Source organism: Lissotriton helveticus, chromosome 2_1, assembly GCF_964261635.1.
Source record: "Lissotriton helveticus chromosome 2_1, aLisHel1.1, whole genome shotgun sequence".
NCBI lineage: Eukaryota > Metazoa > Chordata > Amphibia > Caudata > Salamandridae > Lissotriton > Lissotriton helveticus.
This window is the reverse complement of record NC_136059.1, coordinates 937,120,368-937,144,240: the sequence shown is the minus strand read 5'-3', so window position 1 is coordinate 937,144,240 and position 23,873 is coordinate 937,120,368. Positions and strand designations below refer to the sequence as shown.

Sequence of the window (23,873 nt, the reverse complement as noted above, 5' to 3'; positions counted from 1 at the left end):
AGAAGTCGCCATTACAAATTACATTCCCAATGATTGCCTTTTGTTTTTAAAAAATACAACTCTACAGCGATGCTAAGATTTATTCTTATGCTGCATTCTCACACTGAATACATGCATTTACCACCACTTGCATTTATTGAACAAGAGTTTGGTCAAAGGTGCCTATAAATACTATTTGTACACTTTAAAGCTGATCTATTCAGTTGACTTTATACCCCTACTATTGTCTCTTTAAAAAACATTTCTGAATACGTTTCTAGATTTGATGCTTGCATCCATTCCATAGCTTCAAAATAACTTGGGAAATGTCACTGTTGAAATATATTCCCAGAGGGAAGATAGTTAGTTGTGCATCAGGAAGTGCTACTTCAGCAAGTGAGTGGGGAAGCAAGATACATATGCTGCTTTTGCATCCTCCTCCCTCAATCAAGCTATAGTCAATACTTTAACTTTTCCATGAACGTTGATTTGCCTCAAGGTCTGAAACATGTTAGTGAACTACTTTTAATGATTTCAGTGCTTCCTCCTGCAAGAAATACATCATTCCTACCTTCAAGTCCCTTAAGATTTTCAGAGCTGACTGATCTTCATAACTATGTGGCTTTTTAATTCCATTGAATGGATTATCTTGAGTCAGACTAAAAGAATGCTAGCTGTTACACACCGTTAGCTGAAGAATACAAAAATAATCTTTTGTAACTTGTGTATAATCTGCCTTTGAGAAGCAGACTTCTAAACAACTTGAAGCAAGGAGGGTTCTACCGAGCAACAGTGAATGTTATTCTGGGAAATTTCCTCACCCAGAAAACCATACATTGCAGCCAAAGTGGTGTCATCTGCTTGTCATCAAATAAGCTTTATGGAAACCCTCTTACAGGCCGTTACTTTGGCCACGCCTCTTATTTTCTGCAGAAATGCATTGGCCACAATCACCCATTTGGACACAATTCAGTCAAGCATTACTCAAGAGACTTCATAATTTAAGACTTCTTTCTGATTTTCAATTTGCCTCCTCCTTTTCAAATTCTTTGTAATGTTTAGACACGCATGGAGATTGGATGCGGATACAAGACTGAGCATAAGTATTCCTAGGTCTTCACTCTCTCCTATTCCAACAACAGGTAATATGCCACCGAGTGGCTGGCATGAATTTGCTCATCAAAGCGGTGTGTAACTGTACCAACGTGAATAGGCATATGATCATAGTATCGTAACAGTGCTTATTTTTGAGCTTGAGGTTGCAGGTGTGGCCCAACTGACACTCTTTTTTGAACACCAGGACTTATTTCCCATCATCAGACTGACTCAAAACAGGAAAGGCAGAAAAGAGGGGGAAAGGAGAGCGAATGATTGAAAACAGTGACAAAAGGAGACAGCAGGGACTAAAATTAAACTGCAAGAAAAGGGGCTGGGAGTGTAAGATGGGGGGATAGAATACAATCATGAGGTGGAATCAAGACTTGGCATTCGGTAACCGCGACATTCTGTAGTGTCAGTGGTGGGCATCTAAGAAAAACTTTGGACTTCAGCACATTTTACAAATTAAGCACTGTATGTAACCCACCACACAACACACTCTTACCAATTACTTTTTGCCCTTCTTATCTGTGTAGTCCGGAAAGCTGTAGCTCTCAAGCGAAGATTCTGTACCACATGGGAAATATCCAGTTTTTTCTGATTCCAAGATTTATTTTGATATCCTCTATCAAGATCTTAAGCAAAACACATTCGAAGTTCAACCCATGCGTGCAGTGCTAAAGCAATCTGCAGAAAAGCTGTATGATGTACAACTACGCCTTTCACGGATATTAAAATGCAGATTATGACTACTTCCATCTGACTCCAGATAGGAACATACACATTCACATATGCAATTAGAAGTGCCATGAAGGCTTGTAAGATCCAAAATGGAAGATAAGGGGGTCGAGAGGCTGCCAGCAATGCTGAGGTTATTGTTCTTCCAATGTCCAACTACTTTGCATTCACATGTGTGCCTGTGGAGAAGAAAACCAGGGAGAGAAAGCAGCAAGAAGCTTCACACAAACAACATTTCTCAATTTGCTGCATCACTCCACCTGTGTGTCCTTCTCCCACAAACATCCTCATATCTCAAATGGAGGAAGCAATCTCTTATTGAAATTAACTCCTATTGTCCATGACCCACTACGGCACGAGCGCTACAGGAAATCTACTGAGCTCAGAATAGGCCTTCTGCTTTTTGATTGGTATAATAGTTTTAAATGTTTCCTTCATATGGTCAGTGGGAAACCAACATGTCTGTGGTGAGCTCTGACCCCAAGCAAGTATGGAACATGGTCATCTGCATCACTTTAGAATCCATATGATTAAGTAAAATAGTGTTTGTAGCGAAATAGGACTAGGTAGCACCGAACTGCTAATCTTTGTTTTTACAAATTAACAAATAATGAAAAGCATGAGGCATTTTGCAAAGTAATTTCATTTATTGATTGTCACCTGCACAAGTAAGAATGCGGGCTGCTTTACTCCAACAACATCACGAAGGAAGAGTGTACCTGTTTAGTGATTGGGAACTGTAATATGAATCTGTATTTATAATATTCGAAAACTGAAGGCCCTGTTGATATTTAAACACGTTTCAGAGCCACATCTCAAACTAAGATGTGATAGGACCTGAAACCCTTTTTTGGTTTGAGAGATTTTTGTAAAAAGTATTCTGAGATGATCTCATCATACAGCAAAGCACAATATAAATGCACAGAAAACAAACCACGAAGACAAGTAATTTCTTTTCCTTTTTTACTGAGTTATTTCTTGCAGGCGTAAAGCAGACATTTTGGTAAATTGTTGTAAACTACAACACTGTACAGTGATTCGTAATATACAATAATCTGCATAAAATACAAATGTACATTATTTAATGAAAGATTTTCAAGCAAGATGATGCATATCAAGCTACAAAAATATGTCAAATATGCAAGACGGGTATAACTATTATTTAAAAAAATACCTTCAGTAAAATAATCTTCCAGTCTTTTCTTTAAGCTTATTTGGACTTAAAAACTATGGTAAAAATACATCTTCTAAAAATTAACCAACAACTGAGATCAATAATCAAATGTTTCCAACCATCAAATATACTAGATGAATATGCAAATAAAGCAATTGCAAGGGAATCAGTATTGTGAACTAGCAATACATCAGGAGCAGACATTTCTATAAAACTTTTTGTCTTTGCACTTTTGCCACTTTAATTATTCAATTAATAAAAAAAATAATCGTGTTGCAACTCTCACAGTTTTGGAGAGAGGAGATGTCATGGAAGTTCCTTAATATGATGAACAACCAGCAAAGAATAAGGCTAGTCACTAGTGATCAATATTCCGGGCATAAATTTGACTGACAATATATGCAAACAACTATTTCCAAACACAGCCCAGCTACTTGTCTTTTGCACTGAAGCGATTTGCTTCAAATTTATGAACCATATTAGGCAATTTGTTCTATAGTGGATTTGTACTTCCCCATCCCTCATCCAGCAATAAGGCAAGTGTGCTCAGTAACCTAAAGCAATACCTATTGTTCAGCTGAGATGTAACAAAAAAAGAAATTATTTAAGTGTGTTCACATCGTCCCTACTGCTCGAACCCCTCACCCCCGGCCCCCTTAACTGGTCTGGGTGTCAAATTTCGGTATTCAACTTTTAGTCGTAAGAAGTTTAGATCAACAGGTGGCAAAAACATGGAGACTGAACATATACATTTTGTAAACTGAGTTCCAGATAATCTATATTCTTTTGACATTCATTTTTTTTCTACTTGGCACATACTGGAGATAAAATGTGATAATGCCAATAAATCAAATATTCCTTATTTGAAATGCGCACACCAGCAGGAAGCTTTTATTTTTTAAAGTGCAGAATGCATTTGGAATTAGGCCAAAAAAGGAAAGAACTACTGTAAGGATACTAAGCTAGCAAATACTCCAGTAGTCTTGCTTTGAAGACGTGGCTTGAATTTCAATTGCATGAAACAAGACTCAGTAGTACTCTGAAGGGTTTGGCTGCCATTCATAACTAAAAATCGCTTTGTGGACAAAGGGTTATTAAAACAATGAAAAAGCTCAAGCTAGAGGCTTTGTGAAAACAGGTGATGGTCCTTAAAAACAAAAAAACGTTATAAAGTATTTATTGAACTAACCATAATTAATTTGGACTAACCAAAGCTATTTTGTCAAAGCCAACTTGTGCAAAATTTTTATGAGAATATGCCATTCAGTGGCCTAATTAGTTGCAAAGCCCCTCATCCACAAGAAACCAAACTTGAATCAATACAGCTGTGGTTCAAATGAGAAGCTATCCTGCGTGTTAGCTGTATATTAGGAACTGAGGCGTGAGACACACATCAGACACATTATGCAGTTCCTGAAAGTCAGAGGTTGATGCACCTTTAAGATCAAAAGCTGAAACTCTTGCCAATTAGAGTAAAAAAATCTCGGTGGGATGGACATGTTCAAAATCAGAAGTCAAGGTCATTACCATGGTTGGGATGGTTGCCACCAGATAGCCCGCACACAGGAAAAAACGACTACATTCAAATGCTGCATTCAGCATTAACTTATTTGTTTGGACTCAAAATTTAAACATAACTGATGGTGCTCCTACTTAATAATATGCCCATATGGATTTTTATGTGAAAACTAATGTGTCAGACTTTATAGTCTTTCAAATATAAAGGGCAGTGACATTTGTTTACAACTGTACATAATCTTGAAAATAAAAAATGTTCATTGAACACAGCTGTAGTAACAGAATTAAAATCTATTCACGCCAGTGCATAATAAACACAGGTGAACGATAACGAAGCGGTAGTGATAGTTCTGAAGCTGAAATTGGTCTAATTTATCAGCTAGCTCCCCTTAACAAAAAGCATTCTAAACCTCAGTGACCAAATAGTGCTGCTCTACTCAGACACATTTTTTAGGAGCATTCCCCTATGTGCTGACAAACTATCTGATGTTTACTGTAACGGAGTTGCCTGGAAAATGTTAATATTTACAAGTATAAATTGTTTTCCTTTTATCATGAGTTACAAGGTATACACAAGCTGAAGGGGAAGGTGGGGTTGGCAGAGTCTGGGGGAAGCAGGATGATTCATTCATATGCTGACCTAAGGGCACTTTTATATCCACCCGACTTACACAACATAAGGTAGCAAGCCAGTTGTAGTTATTAGATTTTTCCATTCAGACACAACCTTTTTGTGCAGTTTTTGGTTTGGGTGCTTGAAAATCAGATCTCAAAACAAAGATCACCATAATGCTCCAGAAACTAGCACTGACCTTGCTTTCATCTCTATCTCGGTCTTTAAACAGTTGTTTTTATGTATGAGTTGGTATGACTACATTCAATGTAGTTTTGTTAAAAGAGCTAAAAACATTACAGTGATATCCCAGGAGTGGAGCCAATAATACAGACTAATGATTTCTTGGCTTCCTACAGCTCCGCAAAACAGAACAAGGCCCAGAATTCCCCATTTTGACTTATTGCAACTTTGATTTTGTCACACAGAGTTACATGATGTGCCTATTTCCACAATCCAGTCCTTGTTGCTCAAATGTACTTTTATGAAATACCAACCTTATAGGTGTCAGAGGTAATTTTGTCATCAAATATTTTGTATTATTGACCAGACCCCATCTGATTCTACTTCATATTCAAAATATCTTGCTGAGACTACATGTAGTAGCGACTCACTTCTGACTTTATATTTTTTTCTTCTGGACGGGTGAAGGGGTGCCGGACGTAGTTTCATATCTGGTATTAAATGGCAAATCCAGTGTTACAACTAGGTAGCATTCCTTTTATAAGAAGAGTCAATTAAAGAAACTATTTAATAAGGAAGGTCTCGAGAAAAGCAGGTTTTCCTAAACAAGTTCCGAAAAAACCCTGACTAAAAAGAGCATGTTGATGCACATTACAATTCAAATGGTAATAATTACCAAAGAAATGTACTGCACAAAATGCTGCTTTGTTAAAAGTTTTAGTGGAACACTGCGCCTATGATTGTAGCAGTAGTTTCTTTCCCTCATGTTTAATGTGCTTTTGCAACATCTAGCACTAGCACTGTTGGCAAAGTTGTAACTGAAGTTGGCACGCCTTTTGAAAAGGACAACATTCCTTTTGCACTGGTTTTTATCTTCACTGCAGGTAACACTGCAAGTAAAAACTGAGTCTGTCTTTGCAATAAATACAATAAACAATCATATTGAAGAACAACACAGGCAGATCAACAGGTTGGCTGAAGTAAAAGCAGAAATTATGTATTGAGAAGAGGATTGATGGAGTTGCAGAGTCGCCTTAGTTCAGTGAATTTCCATTTACTGATTCACCGACTGTGAAGTCATATTGACTGCTACAAATGCTGCATCACACCAAATGTATGCAATACGACAGTTGTGTATCACCTAAAAAACAACTTACATGAATCAATCAAGACTGAATTGTTGGCTAACAGCACTCAAAAGTAGCACTAATTCAGGATCTACAAGCACCTCAGTTAAAGGTAAAGTTTCCTGCTGTGCCTCCACAGCAGTGCTGCAGGCTCCTTACATTTCCTATTTGCTACAGTTGACAAGAGCTGACAACACAGCTCTGCTGCTTACTAATCCTCACAGTTCTCCAATGATAACTTCTGTGGGTATGGGGAGATACTCAGTGTTAGAGAGCCTGTAGTTTGCAGTTGCCGACAGACACAAATTAGCAGCAGATACTTCTTGTGTCTTCAGTGAAGAACTCCCCTCCCAGCAAAGACCTCCCTTCTGAACGCCTGTCAGTCTTCCCCAGTCCAGTGATGTGTCAAAATCCTTCACATATGTAAGCATGTTCCCCCTTCACCCTCTGCAATGTACATTGGTCTTGCTGAGTGTGCAAAACATGACTGACTGACAGCAGCCAGCTGGATGATGTGCACAGTACAGATGAGCATGTGCAGAGCATTTCTGGGAGTATACAAAGCCAAGCTGTGGAGGCAGGGACAATAATTGATGGTTTTATGTTATGATCAGCATTAGTTTACAGTAGTTTGTATCCACTACAGAAAAAATATATTTTATGTTTTATTGGGTGACTTCAGAGCTTCTGGATATATAGTGAGGCTTTCCACACATCGTAGAACTTTAAGTGAGCTTTGCGTTCTGCTGCAACTCCAAATCTCGACTTCTTGTGGGATGGAACAAAGCAGAAAGACAGCTCTTAGAGAGAGGAGACAATCTTAAAACAATAGCTAATTTCTTCAGTTTTACAGACTAGCAGAAAGTATTCAACATAAGAGGGAAAGGGTGTTATGCTGAATGTGGACATAGCATGGCTAAGCAGACAAACTGTTTGCAGTGTCAGTAAGAAAACCCATAATGACTGTGGTTCATTGTCAGCAGGTGACTGATCAAACACTGGTGGCAGGTTCAGAGCTAATTTTTCTGTGCATTAATATTGCAGGCTCCTTAAAGTTGATATAAGGTGCTAAAAGTACAGGCAGCAGGATCGTGGTGGTCTACAAGCGGTAATACCTCAATTTCTGTCGGGCATGATCTTTATTCATGAACTAACAGTTCTCTAAACAATGTGCAAATAGCAGCATTTTGTCTGTGGGCAAAGTTGCTAAATGGATAAGGACGGAAACGTATGTGCCGCCGCATGAACTAAGAATAAAACAAGGGCTATGTTATACTTCAGTTTAGGCTACACATCTTGCACACTTTGTAAACAAGCTTTCTAGCTAAATGACTAACACATGCTTGTTCAAGATCTTCGGCCTCTAGAGATTTTCCATCAATTTCTTCACTACAATCCAGCCCCCACATTCTAGGGCACCAGGCCAAGTCTCTGAAGTAAATTGGAAAATATTTATTCACCTTAGATAACACTGGCCAATGTTGTACTTTTATGAACAGACAATCTTATTAAGAACTCTGTATCAAGACAGTTTTATCAAAACGTTGACATTTCTTGTTTTCAAGGCCACATGTCTGATGGTATAGAGGAGGAAAGCATACATGAAATCAACTAGTCAATCAGAACTACATCCACAAGAAAGGCCACTTGAGGATACTTGGATGGAACTATTTGTGTTTTTCTTTCCACATATCTGGCTAACAGTCAGAGAAAACCTTTTAACTACTCGTTGGTCCTTTTACACCGTAGGGGAGGTCCTGCAAGAGCATACTTGCAGCATTCAAGATCTGTTTTCTTTTTCTGGCAAACACTTTGCCAGCAGCCTTACTCACATTGGAAATACCCAGTCTAAAAATTATTTTAGTCTCCCTTGATATCCATAGGGAGGGTGCACACACTTGCTTGATGGCATTTATTTTAGTCTTCTTAACTTTTTCGAGATCAGCACAAGAGTCACTGTTGAGCTACAGATGGCTTGCTTTCTGCTGAAATAAATTTTTCATTTCTGTGCACTATACCAAGAAGTAATGCCCATCATGTCAGGGGAGCATCAGACACTTTAACCACTTTTTTTCCATGGAGCAGAGATGTGCATGTATATTATGTACATCATATACGTTATAATTTGGGAGATCAAAACATTTTAAGTCTGTTGCCTAATAGGACAAGTACACAATCTTCTAAATTTACCACAGACTGTCCTTTGTTCATTCAAACACTCCTGCAGCAACACGTTCCTAAATCTGTCTCAAGGCACCAACTGGATATTTGAAGCCATCAGTCCCAACAGTGCTCTGGTGTCTGGAACTGTGAAACATGGTATCAAAACCTTTTGCAATATTTACCACAACCCTCCAATCAGTAGTAGAGAAATCAGCATTGTAAAAGGTACACTTAGCTGACTGCAGACCTTCATATGAGCTAATTAACCGGGTGAAGATTTATATGGCATGTCTTCATTACTCGGGGGTGCCGACATGACACCAAGTAGGTAGTGTGATTGATGTATATGCAAGAAAGTAATATTAACAGTTGCAAAGGTCTAGTTCCAAAGGCAAAGGTCTAATATAGCCCTAAGAGTACCATTCACTTTGGAAATATAGGGAGTAATTACCCCAGTGTTGTTCATTCACCAGCACCTAATATATAGGCAGTGTTGCTAAAAGAGGAAATGCATATTCTAGCAGTTGGTATTCTTCGGCAGAATAGTCCAATGTCTAGGGGAAGATTAAGTTCACATCAAACTGTACCTCGACTCAGTATTTCTGCCCTCAACCATCAACACCAAATGATTAAGCAGAACGATCGAAATTTGAGACCCGCCCAGTGTTTAGTCCAACTGCAAATCAAAATTACCAAACACAAATATTTTCAAATGTCATGGCCTTGACGCTAGTCATGCTTCAGGTGAAATACTGATAGGATAATCTTTCCTATTGCTAACAACACTATAGAAACAATGTCACTATTGCCCAATGGAACCCTACTTGTGAGATCCAGGGTGTTTCATAATTTACTTCTTCAGTTACTACTCAAGATGCAGTATTTCGCACTGGAATCCTCAAATTTAGGACACATTTTTAGGGAGCCTCTGTCTTGGAAAGAATTGCAGTTTGATTAAACGAAGGCATATCGCATGTATGCTAGGGCATTAACCAAGCTGTTTTTTACCCAAAAACGAACCCCCCCCCCCCAATAGGCTTTTAAAGCAAGCACTAACTACTCTGACTGTCTCATAACTATTGTCTTTAGAGTTTAAGGCAGAACTGCTGCTATTCGCCTGGTATTCAGCTCACCATGATACGAATATATGAATATATTTGTTTCAATATTTAATCATTTTCAAAGCAGTGAGAAGATTGGGTCACAGCAGATTCTCGCGGTCAGAAGAGGATTGAATAACTGCCAATTTTGCAAGGGTCATGCGTGACTAACAGCTCCAGTCCAGGTTTTATCTTTGCATTTTTAGGGTTGTAGACCTCGCTTTTATAATGGGATAAACAAGACTACAAGTCCCAGAATGGAAAGAAAAACACGAATTGGCGCAACTGTTCACACTAACAATTACTCCGTTGATGTCCAAAAAGGCCTCAATTTTTACTAATACGGATAACATGAATGCAGGCACTAGATTGCATGAATAAGCAATGCATGTATATAGTAGATGTACAAACCCTTTTACAATATTAACTCACTATAATTAAATCATTATAATTAAAGCAAGTCCGAATTTAAAAATACGAGTTTGCTTAGGTAACAATGTAAATTGGCAAAAAATTTTGAGTATGGAAAAGTATTAGGAGCATATATATACTATCTGAGGAAAGAATTTAAAAGCTTCATATCCCCCACGCATGACCCACATTTTTCTTTGGATTTATTTTAGCAGGTAGAGAAAAGATAGAAAAAACACAAAATGCATGAGACTTTGAGAAGCTTGCTAATAAATCAGTCAAAGCCTGTATCTTGCTTCATTGTGGACTAACAGGGACCTCAAAACCTGTTAACTTTGATATTCTTGTGTATTTTCCAAGCAAGTACAGTGGTAAGCAAAGGTTCTTACTTTTTTCTTAAGGTCTCCCAAGCATTTTCTCTTTTCTGGTTCTTCCTCACATTCTCAATATGATCTTCTTTGCTTGACTTCAGATACAGTCTTTATCATTGCAGTATTTGTGGGACATGAGGGGACTTCAGAGTGTCCAAAAAGAGCTGACTAGAGCAGGAAGAAGGCGCTGCTTCTCCAGACACGAATATGTACTTTCACAAGTATTCGAGATCTTCTATCTTCTAAGTCAGTAAGAGTAGTATGACCACGACAGCTCCAAGTCAAAAGCCAAGGTGCATATCTCAGGTCAATTAATAGATCTGTCCCTAAAGTGAAGAAAGTGAATGTGGGCGGCTTTCCAGTCACGACCACATTTCTTTATAGAACTGCATCCATTTGTTTAAGGAGGAAATCATTACAAATTCATATGGCCTATACATTCATTCTGTTCCTTGGGTAGATTGTGTATTGCTACCTCACACACAGCATTGTTCCACTTTGGTTTGAATTAATCATTTTGATGGTAAGGCTACTGTGGTGGCATGTTGCTGTCAGACACATTCCTTCAGACACTCAAAATTTGGTCTTTGAACTGTATGCTTTTCAGAACTTCTCCTTTACAAGAATTGATCACTTTTCAAAACCTGTCCCTTGAGTTCCACAAAATTGACTTTTTCTCTCACAATATGAGGAGGAATGTCTTAAATAAGCAACATACTATCTGTTAAACCATACAACACATCCGTATTTTAAAAAAAGCGTAATTTTGGCATAACATTAAAGGTAGAAGTGCTATTTACAAAGTAATTATATATTGGTGGCAGATGAAGGCTATTTGATTAACAGATAAAAAAAATATGTATATACATAAAAATCATTTTTTTCTAACCCTTTTCACTGGGTTACAAGACAGGAACGATTGCCTTCGCAATTGCGCACCACATACATCCTACATATCATCAACCCTTCTTGACAATGAAGGCATTTCTATTTACACCAGTTTAAAGACATCCCGTCATTCCACAGCATAAATGCAGATAGTCCTATTTTAGGATGCTGATCTAGGAGAAGACCACATGTCTGTTTTCAGCAAACTGAACTTTATATGGCAATTGCCGAAGGGGCATCCCTGGACATCCCCATTCAAAGCAGTCCATTTCCCGATGGCTTTTAAAGTCTGTGGGTTAAGTAGAGAACTTCTTTGCCCAGCATCTGCAGCTTTGGGCGCTGGAGTTTAACGTAACACAGCTCTAGTCCTCGGAACGGAGTGACTGTTGAAATGATAAAATGTATTTTAATGCCAAGTAAAGTTATGAGGACAGACATTTAAGAAAATCACACACAAAACAATCAAAAATATAAAATAACGTCTACAGAATTAGCCAAGCAAAAAATAAACAATGAAGTGCACAAAGGACAGAGATGTGTTCTGTTTTAAGACAATGCTGTATTAGTTCTAAAGCAGCACAGAGAGGATGGATTATGCAGAGCAGAGCAAACGTTGAAGTACAATTTTTCAGGCAAGAAGCAGCAGAGGATTGAGAGTACCATAATTTCATTAAGCGCATTTGGTGTAAAGCAATCCTTTTCCTCCTCTCCCTCTGAGGAATCAGGCTGTGGGAAAAGTAGAAAGAATGATAAAAGGCAAATTTTGCATAGGGCTTTTAAATAAAAGGGAATCAGATTACAGAGAGCTCAGGCACATCAAAGCAGTTTCCATGTTTTTTTTAAAGAGCGGACTGCTGCTAAAAAGCTTTCTTGTTCGAGCCAGTCAGCTAATGAATGGATCAAATGGGTTTGTGATCAGGGGTCAGAAGCAAAGCTCCCTGCTCCGAAAACTCCTTGCATTCAATGCTCGTTTTGACCACACATGAAGATTAACTTGTGTCCATGCTCCCACAACCCATCATAACGCATCTCAGTGAGACTGGGCATTCTGAATGAGAATAAATGCAATTGTTAAGAGAAGCAAGCACTTACTGGATGCGAGCGACTTAAATATCGTACCGAGTGAGACCAGCCGGCATCTCTGGCCATTCTTTGAGGGTTGTGACTTCCAAGATTGTAAGTGTTTGCAATGTTCTGCTGCTTGCTTGAAGGGCTCAGGGGTTTACAACCTGACTTTGCCCTGTTCTGGTTGGGATCTTGGTCACTATCCAATACATGCAAGTTGCATAGTGATCTGGTTAACTTAGCATTTAAAGATTGTCTGCGTTTTGGAAGGAAGAAAGTGTGCATTAGGTCACTAGTCAAAATTCATGGTATCAATTGATCACATTAGGCTGCTTCAAGGATTAGTTTCCATCCACCACAGTTCCATGGAAAACAATTAAGGGGGACTTGTCATTGTACTCCAAGTCAAAGCCTAGAATCACCTTGAATCAAAACTTGAAATTACTCACTGGCTTTATGGGTGGTTTTAATCGTTTTACATCTTTCATTTAATATTACATTGTGAAATAAATAATTGGTTCAAAGGTAAATTTCACTTTTCCAAAAGTAGTTGAGTGTCAAATCAGATCATTCTGGAAACTGCTAGGTTTGTGCCATTGCGATAACACATTTGTTGGTTCAGGTTGAAAACATTTTAATATCAACTAATAAAAGCTATACATATGTAGCACTTGTGTTTTAACTAGTATATGCACATCAAGAGAGCACAGTACTTTGAACATAAGTGAACAGTGTCTTGTTATTATAAGAAATAGTTCTTACCCTCTCAGGCTGCCATCTCCCACAGCAGATCTGGTTGTTCTTTTAGCAACTACTGTACTGCCACTTAAAGGTTTACTCCTCTGCACACTTGATTGCAGAATAACTCTGAAAAGAGCAGGAAAACATTTCAGTACATAAGCCTGCAAAGCGGCATTATAAGAATGACAAGTTGATGTGAAATGCAAGCAATCCAACTACTCAAGTTTACAAATCTTCTCCTAGCAAGGGATATAAAATGATACTGAAGAGCAGTAATAACAAAATAGCTTTGCTGTGTGGAATATGCTCAGTATTATCCTTTTGCACAGAAAATGTGAATACCTAAGACAACTAAATGCCAATTGCAAAGCAACCTTAATCCTTTTTTGTCAGCTATCCTTAATAGGTTGCCTTATAATCAATCAATCCAATCAGAATTGTGTTTACATTCTTAATCAAATTACAATAATTGATAAATTACACACTGTGGTAAATATTCATGAATTGCATCCTTCCTTCTCAACTGTACAGTAAACGTTCTTAGAGAAAAAGGACCACTGTTGCTTCAGACCTCTATCATGCAACAAAACACATCATGGCATTAAAATTTTATAAGCAACTTAGCCTAGAAGTCCTACTCTTATGTTTAGCAGAATAAAGCAGTTATGTGCTACGATTTCCTAAAAAGGCGTGTTCAGCGGTGCCATTCCTATAGAAGACAGTAATACTCCATCTGAAAGCAGTACAGCATTCACGGTGACCATACAGCAAGACAAAATAATGTTTTGGGCTTTTATGATTATAGATGCACTGTAGATCATTCGCCGCCATTTATTTTTTCAGGCTGAACTGTTCCGTTTTTTGTCATGGCTTTAGAACATGTGGGCATCAAGCATGGGTGTGTTTAAGTACACTTTCCTAGAATAAGCCCTCCACAATGTGTCCTTTATCAGAATATTTGCCATACAATGCTTTCCTTGCTCATAACAAAAAGGAAACAATGTATGAAACACTATACATATCAGCTGCAGAAAGTAACCGAATTCCTTAATTAGACTAACAAAAACAAAAGCTTTAACTTTTTCACTTTCCCTGGGGGTGCGTGAAATAGGCCTACACAACTTTTAGCGAGATCTCTCTATTTCCTGCCCATCCACCTGTAATTTAAATCAGTCAGCTAGGCCCGACTCAATTAACACATTACTTACCTTTAGGAACTTCTTTTCTGGTGTAGACTATTTAACTGCAAATGACAACAGCCACAAACTTATCCCAATGGAAGGTGTTAACAGTTTTATAGGAGGGACTTCTGGCTACCCTGATGGCATTACAGACGTCAGGAGAGTGACTGAAAAACTCAACTATCACCACTCAATATCCATGCATGGAGGTGGAGCATTCACAGGCTCGGGTGTAGGACTGCACCCTGTTGCTGTGACAGGAGATCCTGATGCTTAGGACTTTTAGATACAATCCTCTCTGTGCCCAACCTGTACCCACTGGGATGACTAGGGCCCAGCTGGTCCTGATCTTCTTGAGAACCTTGGGGAGAAGGGGCATTAGCAGGAAGGCGCACAGGAGTCCCAGGTTCCATTTGAGTTGGAACGCATCTCACAGTGAGTCACTTTGGAAACTCCAGCACGCAGAAGTGCTGACATTGAGCTTTCTTGACTGTGGCGAATAGATTGAGAACAGGTTCTCCCTAGTCTCAGAAGAGATTTTATACCACCTCTGGATATAGACAGCATTTGTGATCTGCGAGGCAGGTAGCTGAGTTTGTATGTCATGGCATTCAGAGATCTCTCTAGGTGTTGTACAACCTGCAAAAATGTCCTGAAGTTCCGGCCATGTCTAGAGGCGGAGCACCTCCTGACAAAGATTCCACGATCCCACCCCGCCCTGTTTGTTGCAGCCTGACTTTTGATGGATGGGAGGAAGGCTTTCAATGGCAATAGAATACTTCTATTACCAATAAGTTTATGTGGAGCTGATATTACGCAGGAGACGAGTCCTCTGATCTCTACCTCTCCCAAATGGCCGCCCAACCCAGGAGTGATGCACCTGTCACCACCTTTTAACTCTAGCTGGGGAAAGGAAAGGGGTCTTGGGCCATGAGAAATCCACTACCTCACTTGCTACGTAAAGTCAAATTTAATCAGGGCTGAAGGTGCAATAAAGATGCCTTTAAATCTTCTTTCTTTCTTGTCACATTTGCTCTCTGTTCAGAGACAGAGGTCCGAAGTCAGTTTAAGTCTTCTTACAATTACTTTTCTTTCTGAAAAGTGAACTCTCTGATGTACTGTACAAATAGTGTGAAATGAAAGGCTTTATAATGTTAGGTTTTTTTCTAAAGTATTTGAATAGCTAATTCGTGAGCTGAACAAACATTTCAAAATATATTTCAGCAGTCATAAAAGCCCATTTTTTGTAATTCTGTGAAATGAAAAATTATTTTAATACAATGAAAACAAATCAAAACACTTTACCTGGTGATGTGCAAATGATAACTAAGTTTGCTGATACACAATTTTCACAGATTTTTGCTAATGCACCATATAGTTTTATCAGTAAAACTGTATGTTAGTAGTTAAAGTTTTTGGCCATTTCAATGGGAAATGTACTGTCTATAAATGACGGTATGCTACCACATCATGCTCTAGTAATATGGGGCAGTGTAAATGCTGTGAGTCTGCCTTCAACAGCCAGCCATTTAGGTAGGGGAAGACTGGAGCCCGTAACCTCTGTAAATGGGATGCAAATACCGCCATCACTTTCATGAACAATAAAAGGGCACTGGTGAAGTCAAAGGGGCGCACAGCGAACTGCAATTATTTGGGTCTCCCTGTGTACCACAGGTAACGCCTGTGGCCAGCAGAATGTGGAAATACACGTCCTGCAGCTTACCATCAAGTCTCCAGTGTAGTTCGAACCAGAACCAGAACCAGCATGAGCATCTTGAACTTGTCTTTTTTCAGGAAGGCATTGAGACGGCGCAGATCTAGTATAAGGCGTAGGCCTCCATTCTTTTTCGGCACCAGCAATTAGCTCAAATAAATACCCGGCTCTATTCTGGTGCAGGCACCCTCTCGAAGGCTACTATGGCTAAAAGCACCTGCACCTTTGACGGAGTAAGGAACGATGGTCTTTGGATGGTGGGAGGGGAATAGGTGTATTCACAAATGGTAAGGTGTACCCTTCTGTACTATCAGAAGCACCCAATTGTTGGATGCAATTGAACCACCATTGGGGCAGGTGGTGTCGATTCTGTCACCAACGGGATGGCTGTGATGAGCAGAGGGCACTAAAGAGGCATGCAGGGTGGGGCAGGGGACTGGGCAACATGCTGGGACTGGCTCTTGCATCCCTTTTGAGCTCAACAGTTCTATCCTTGAAAGGGCAGGCTACTGGTCTAGGCACAGCTGGATTACCTATACAGTGCTGAGGTAGAAAACACGCTCTGTATAACCTTTGCTGTTGAGGCCTGCACCGCCAGGCTCTCGGGAGGGTGCAGGGAGTGCAAGACTGGATCACCTTGGACAGTACGATGGAATTGGGCAATCATGCAGTGCACAGGAGCACCTGTGCAAAGTTTAGCCAAGGATTCCATGAGAATGTCAGAGAGCGTTTAGTTGAAGGGGAGCAAGGGTTCAGAAAAACGCTCTTCTGGGTGAAGTATCTGTCAGGACATTGATCTTGACCTCGACAGCTGCCAATCGAGGACCTCTGCTGTCAAGCACATCATGGCCTCATCATCCCTCCCCGTCAGGAGTGTCAATGTGTGGAAAGTCCAGGGGATGGTAGGGCCTGGACTGCGCCGATAGACGTAGAGCGGTGTTGGTGTTGCACTGTGTCAGGGATAACAATCAGCTCGTCGTCCAGCAGCTCTGGTGGTACCGGGGATGGTGCCAGATGGTACAGAGGAGGGGAGGACGGAGGCATCGGTGGCAATGTCAGTCCGGATCTGGGGGCGGATCCAGAGGACCTGGCTTATGTCTAGGGCAAACCTGCAGGCAGTTACCCAGCAGAGGCACCTCTTGGCTTTGTGGGACACTAAGATGGCATGAATGGTGTTGCAAAACTTAAGTTGGACGGGTGTCATTCCGGAAATGGGAAAGTCCGGATAGCGCAGTGCAGTCCCTGACGCTGCTCTCTAGATGGAGTACAAGACCAGAGCCTAGAAGCACGATATCAAGCAGGTGAAGTCTTCATCTTCTTTTGCTTTTCTGACAACCTGACTTAGACGAGGACGTCTTGGAGAGTGAAGTCGATTGTCTGTGGGAACGGCTCCGCAATCTACCACGGGAGCCCTCTGCAGTCTTTTTTTGCTGCGCCGCCTGCAGCTTCATGGCCTGCACCCAAATTGCCTTGGGGTGCCCTGACCTGCACTAAAAGCAGGCCTTGGGGTTGTGTCCTAATCTCAGTCAAAGACAAACCAGGTGGAGATGTGCCTGGCTTGAACCCTCAAGGTTTTGTGGGGACATGATGCCCTAGCACGCTGGGAGCAGAGCTCAAAAACACTGACACAGTCAAAAATTGATGGTCTAAAAATGGCAGAGGTAGTGCTTTGGAAACTGGTGACATGGCGACTGGGTGACACCTATATATGTACAGTAGCATCACTCCTGACGCAGAACTGATCAATGTCACCTACAGGCATATAGATGTACTGCTCAGATTTCCCAGACCAAGTCTGACGCCTGGGAAATATTCTAAGGTGAGGAATCTGTGGTTAGAAGTCTCTATCAGAAATGACATTGCTAAAGCAGACTATTCCCATTCCAACTGAAGTCCCCATGCGAAGATACGGAGAAAGGGAATGCAATCAATGTCATTTATGCTGGATCTTAAAAAACATCCAATATTGAATGCCTGCAGAATTTTGTTTCGTATGTGCAAACAAACACTTATCACAAGACTGCCGCAAGCCCAGGCACCAATGACACCTGGTGCAGATCCATGACTGACTGCTGCTTCCTGCAGACACAGCACAGCATACATTCAGTAGTTTTTTTGTGAAGACATCGTTCTCTAGCACACTTCCAAGTTTAGAAGCTATCTGTAAACTGACAAATTCGGGAGCAGAGCTTCAAATCGGCATTGGAAGGAACAGCAAGAAAGGACCCCACTACATATCACAGGGTAGCAGTTCTATGTGGATCAACGTTATCACTACCTGGGTGATATAGAGCCAATGCATTGTCGCATGGTCCCACCTAGTAGCGCATAGGAGCACTGCTAAGAAAAATCTCCAGAACCCTTCTCGCCCTGGGAGCTAATGAGGAATCGGTGTTTAAAAATAGTAATTAGGAATGTGTTTTTACCTCTTAATCCAGGTGAACTGGGAAGAGAACCAAATGTTAATTGGAAGCTGAAGTTAAAAAGGTTTTCCATCAGCAGTATGAATCATTTAAGTAAAGAATCTCCACCCTCCTTAAAGCAACGTTTTGTGGGTATGAGGACAACACGACATGCAGAATTCGGGTTATTCTGTAGACACCAGAATGCCCTTGTGCTTCAATCCATCTGGGCACATACTTGGGGTACAGAGGTCTACAGGACAGCACCAATGACAATAGCAACTGGAAGGTGGATGACCCATGCATTGAAAGGGAGCCATTCGGTGGATGGTAAAGCAGTGAAGGAGAAGAACTGTCTGAGCTGTAGGTAAGACAAAATGGCTGTTGCAGTGAGGAAGTAGACCTTCTTGGGAGATCATGACCTCCAAGTGGGGTGTCTCCATTTCAGCATCCAGATGGCCAGGGGAAGGAGAAATAAGGCTAAGGTGGAGGATTCTTCTGGACAGGAGGCGCCAAGATAAAGGCTTTCAAAGTTCGACATCATGTGACATCATAGAATCTAACCAGGCTCAGATGCACATAAAATTCATCTTTAATGACCCCAATATGGCTATGTCTATAGCAGAGGGTGTGAAGAGGAATTCTTCTTAAGAATAATGCTCTTGGTGGAGTGGTGATCGCTTTGGAGTTATCTAAGTTCTATGTAGTATTACATGCTATTTAGGACTGGGCTGGGTGGTTACGTTTTCTTTTTGCGACTTATAATGCAATGATGGTTTTTCCTCTTTGCTGTCTGTTATTCTTCCCTCCCTAGGCCCCCACCCCATGTTCTACCTTTGAAGAAACAGCTGTTATGACACTGATATTGGACAGCTGGAATGCAATTGCTGTGCCATCCTCTACATCCGTGTTTTCTTTACAGGCGTTTAGTGAGAGCTTCACATGTGGCAGCTTGGAACCCTCTGTTTTTTTCCTATTTAATCTCAAGGCAATGTAGTCTTCTTGACGCCCAATGCGTTAAGCTCTTATATAGTTAATCCATAAACGTGACCAACAAACTAAAGCCTTCCTTCTGGCTCGAAGACTTACACCAATCAATCAATCCACTTCATTCGATTTTTGTAAAAATCTTAAAAGTACAAAAAGACAAATACAAAGACAGCAACACATCCTTTAAAAACCATTTGGTCATCTCGAAATACAATAACTACAATAATTTTAAAAAGGCGAGTACCCAATTGAAAAAACATTACCGTTGCAATTCATACACAGTCTAGACCAGGACATCTTTTTTTCTTCAAACGGACAGCAGCAACAAGAAAACAAGCACTGGCGTTGCCAATAGGTCTCGCAGTAGGAAAGTTGGAGCTATTACAATTGCAAATAACAATGCCTTTTATTTTTGTTATCATTTTAATAACATAAAGGGCTTTGTCATTTACAAAACCAATAGCTCCAACTTTCCTACTGCGAGACCTATTGGCAACGCCAGTGCTTGTTTAGATTGCGAGTACAGAGAAAAAAAGTAACTAATATACCTGTTTCCTTCAACTAAACAAACGTGCTTTAAACCAATGCATGCTCGTGCTTTTTGCCGGAAACTGTCATAGGGCGGGACTTCCAGGGAAAAAAAGTAACTAATATACCGGTTTCCTTCAACTAAACAAACGTGCTTTAAATCAATGCATGCTCGTGCTTTTTGCCGGAAACTGTCATAGGGCGGGACTTCCGTTCTCTAATAGAAGCTTGCGCTCACGGAATGCTAAGCTAAAGAAGCAGTCGTGATACAGAAGTCTAATGCTCGAGAGTTAGCTCAGTGGCTGCGGCTTAAGTGTAAATGTGAACATATGTTTTCGGCGTAGGAAGTATGTTCTGTGCACTGGTATATGCATAGGAAAAGGGTGCGTGTTTGCTCCTATGTGTGAAGGCTATGTGTATGCAGGCGCGCGTGAAAGCTGTGGCCGGAGGGAAGCCGGATGGGGGCGGGAGAGCCCGGTGGGGGGCGGGAATGCGAACGAGGGGAGGAGAATGGAGGGGGAGGCAAGACAGAGGCAAGGAGTGTGGCAAATGGCCGGAGGGAAGCCGGATGGGGGCGGGAGAGCCTACGAGAGAAGAACACAAGGGAGACATGAGGGAAGCTGGTAATTAGGGGAGAAGCCGCAGAGCGCACGCTGGGCGAAGCCCTTTGATGTGCTGTGCGGCCGTGAATGCGCGTGCTTGTTTGGTCACGTGATTCACGCGTACTTAATGAAAACCGCAGCGCAAGAAGCCCTTGGTTTGACGAGGATTTCGAGTACTTGAATTCTCGCTCCGCTCAATGCGCGCAGGTCGCGAGACCTAACAAGTAACATTAAAAGTATCCCTGGGGTTACTCAGCATTTGAAGATAGAGTAAGGCCGGTCTTACTTGTACAAAACCTTTACCCCTCAGTAATGGCATTATGAACCTCCTTCTAATGACATTGTAATAATCACAGAACATCATGAAATGTAGGGTATTCTGTACAGAAAAATTATCTCAATGACAGGGTTCAACCTCCTCTGGCTTACACCACCCCTGGAAATCACCCAACACCAAGTGGATCAGGGTGAAACGGAATCTTGTCAGGAGCCAGCGGTGAAAAGATTTGCTAACCGTAATCTGGTAAGGTTCAGTAGACAAGGTGGTTGTAGTCAAACAGTGAACCCTAGCTAATGGTTTCTGAAGCTCCCACTCTTCCCGCTCCAACATCGAAATATTTAAAAAAAATTGTTTTGACCCACTTTAAGTCCTCCTTACAAATCCTATCAGGGGATTCAAATAATTCTGTCCGTCCTATTTTTAAAAACATATGTTTAACATATGTCAGCCACTTAATTTCATTGGCTTTGTCCAGATTGTTAATATCTCGCTGAATCAACTGATTCAAAGTCAATTCTGGAATAAGCCAAGTTTTGACCCAGCACAAAAGAAGAGCTAAACTCATAATATCTGACACGTAGCCCTGCCTTAGTTCCTGATGAGTTGCATAGGTGGGTGAAGATTGAGGGACGGACAAAAGGCTAAGGAGAAATCTATTTTCGGCTATCTGGACCCCTGGCTGTTGTTTAAAACCCCAAATAGAGGAACCGTATGCGGCAATAGCCACACACTTTGATCCATATATTTTCATAATTGCCTCAACTGGCTTAGCCCCCAAATGTTGAGCAAACCCTAATAAGGCTGTCGTCGAGCTACTTACAGCCAGTCTCTTAGCCTTATCTTGGGGGACCCATGAGCCCTTGTCATCGAATAATACTCCAGGGTAAGTAAAGGAGGAAACCCTGGACACTTCCACTCCATTACAGAAAGATGACTTCAATTTCCTAGTTTTTTTGCCAATGGACATTATGTGCGACTTCCCATTGTCCACAACCAGGTCTAAAGACTGCATATACGATCCAAAAGCGTCCAGGAGCTTCTGGAGATCCAACGCAGTACGTGCTAAAAGGACGGCATCATCCGCGTATAGGAGAACAGGTATTAAATATTCTCCTACACGCGGGATATCCACGGTGGCCTCCTTTAAAGATTTATCAAGTGCATTACTATAAAGAGTAAACAATAGAGGTGCCAATATGCAACCTTGGCGGACGTCTTGGGAGGTCCTAACTGACGTATCTAAGTCCAGATGGAGATCAACCAAAAAAGAAACTAAACGTGGCTCAATGCCCATTTCTAGCAGAATGTTCCACAGCCTAGACCTGTTACACGTTTTAGGTGATCCCTAAAAAGACCATGATTACGTCCTTTCCACATGTTCAATGCAGATGTGGAATATCAGGAAAAATAACTGAATTGTGCGTAACTGACTGCTATGCAGGGCTCAATCCATAATTAAAAATTTGGAAATTGCTTTCCCCTTGCGTAGTTGTTCAAGGGCACATACTGATCACTCTGTTTCATTTTGTGGTCCAGTATAAAATGAAGGGGCCTCAGGGTGTCGGTTAATGTGAAAAAGTGAGAATCTTGGGTGGAAATGTACAATGTGTGCACAATAAATTCTTCACCCTTATGCACTTGAAAATAAGATTCCTCTGTTATCACGGTCTGCAGCTTACTGCCTTAAGTAATATAAAATCACTTTCAATGACAGTTCCTTAAGTCCAAATGAATGCATTGGTACAAAAGGAAGGTGTAATTGTGAGAACAAAGACTCCAAGCTGGGATGAGAAGATTTTAATACTTCCAAGAATAAAAGGATGAAAGAGAACAAAAAAAATAGAATAACGGGGTCTGCTTTGTAACAGTAACTGCTGCTAAAAGCAGACAGAAATGTACATAAAACCAGATTGTTGACATGCTCTATAAATGTACTGTAACGAAGTGTTAAGGAATCGAAATCCTGAGTAATACCAAGCTTTACAAGAAGTATACATTTAGTAATTTTGCACACCATTGTGGTATTCTGGTGTACTTCTTGAAGGTAATTTATACATTCAGCATGTAAATTCAGGTACCTTGAAGCAAGATTTCACAGGTCTGTTAAGTCTTTGCCCACAGCTTGGCTTCCTGGGTCGTAATGTGCAGGAAGACTTCCCTATGACTAACAACATCTCGATGGAGTGGGGAAAGAAATCAACGTGAACGATTGCCATAGGGACCAGATGCAGGTTTCTCACCATGAATGAAAAAAGATTATTGGTGGGAACACGCACTCCATCAGGCTTTGGGTGAGGATACCTGGAAGTGAAGTTTTTACATCAATAGCAGTATTGTTTATATTTTCCTTTTAGGTCTTTTGGTGGTGTCTGCTCAGCAGATCATTGTGTATCCCTGGCAAGTGTTCTGACCAGTGTGGTATGCCCAAAAGGAGAGTCCAATACCAATTGTTCTGTGTCACTGTTAAAATCGGAAGTGAGCCTGTGGCTCCCTTTTCCTGCAAGTATGGCTTAGATGTCATGCTGACTTTGCATGTCAATACACTCATGTAAAAGATGTCTGAACCCGTTCTTGTTTGGGATATGCTTTAGCAACTTTGGAAATTAGGGCAGCACTTAGAAAACTTGGGATCTGTTCTGGCTGGCAGCAACATTTGGAAACCTTTATGGTGCAACTAAAATAGTAGAGTAACAAGATTGTTTGCTTGGTCGGGGTTGGTATTAAACAAACATTTTTCCCTTCACCAACAAATTGGCCAGATCTTGGCAAAAGTGAATGGACAAGCAGAATAAATGAGCCGCCGCTGCCACGGCAGAAAAACATTTGGTGCACACTTGTGGAACAGACTTTATACTAAGGGGGTGACCTCTTAATTGAGGAGGTATGCACTCACCATAAATCTTAGGTATTTTCATTCACTAAGATGCAGAGTAATGTGGAAGTAGGCATCCTTCAAATCAAGGTTTAACATGAAATCACCTAGCTGCATAAGAGAAAAGGATTTCTG

General features: G+C 40.8%; 1 protein-coding gene across 11 annotated transcripts in view; it reads right to left on the bottom strand.

Moving 5' to 3' along the window:
• Window positions 1-2,764: 2,764 nt before the first annotated feature.
• The window catches only part of CDC14B (cell division cycle 14B), a 640,126-nt gene continuing 619,017 nt past the window's right edge, over window positions 2,765-23,873 (bottom strand). For 3 of the 11 annotated variants that reach the window (XM_078675670.1, XM_078675673.1, XM_078675674.1), the window contains exons 13-16: window positions 13,191-13,295; window positions 12,456-12,684; window positions 12,024-12,089; window positions 2,765-11,746 (exon numbers count right to left, since the gene is read on the bottom strand). In XM_078675670.1, the coding sequence (XP_078531796.1) occupies window positions 11,726-11,746; window positions 12,024-12,089; window positions 12,456-12,684; window positions 13,191-13,295 (421 nt within the window). In that variant the 3' untranslated portion in view covers window positions 2,765-11,725. The remainder of the gene's footprint in view (window positions 11,747-12,023; window positions 12,090-12,455; window positions 12,685-13,190; window positions 13,296-23,873) is intronic. The other 8 variants (XM_078675672.1, XM_078675680.1, XM_078675676.1 and 5 more) reach the window with 5 other exon arrangements.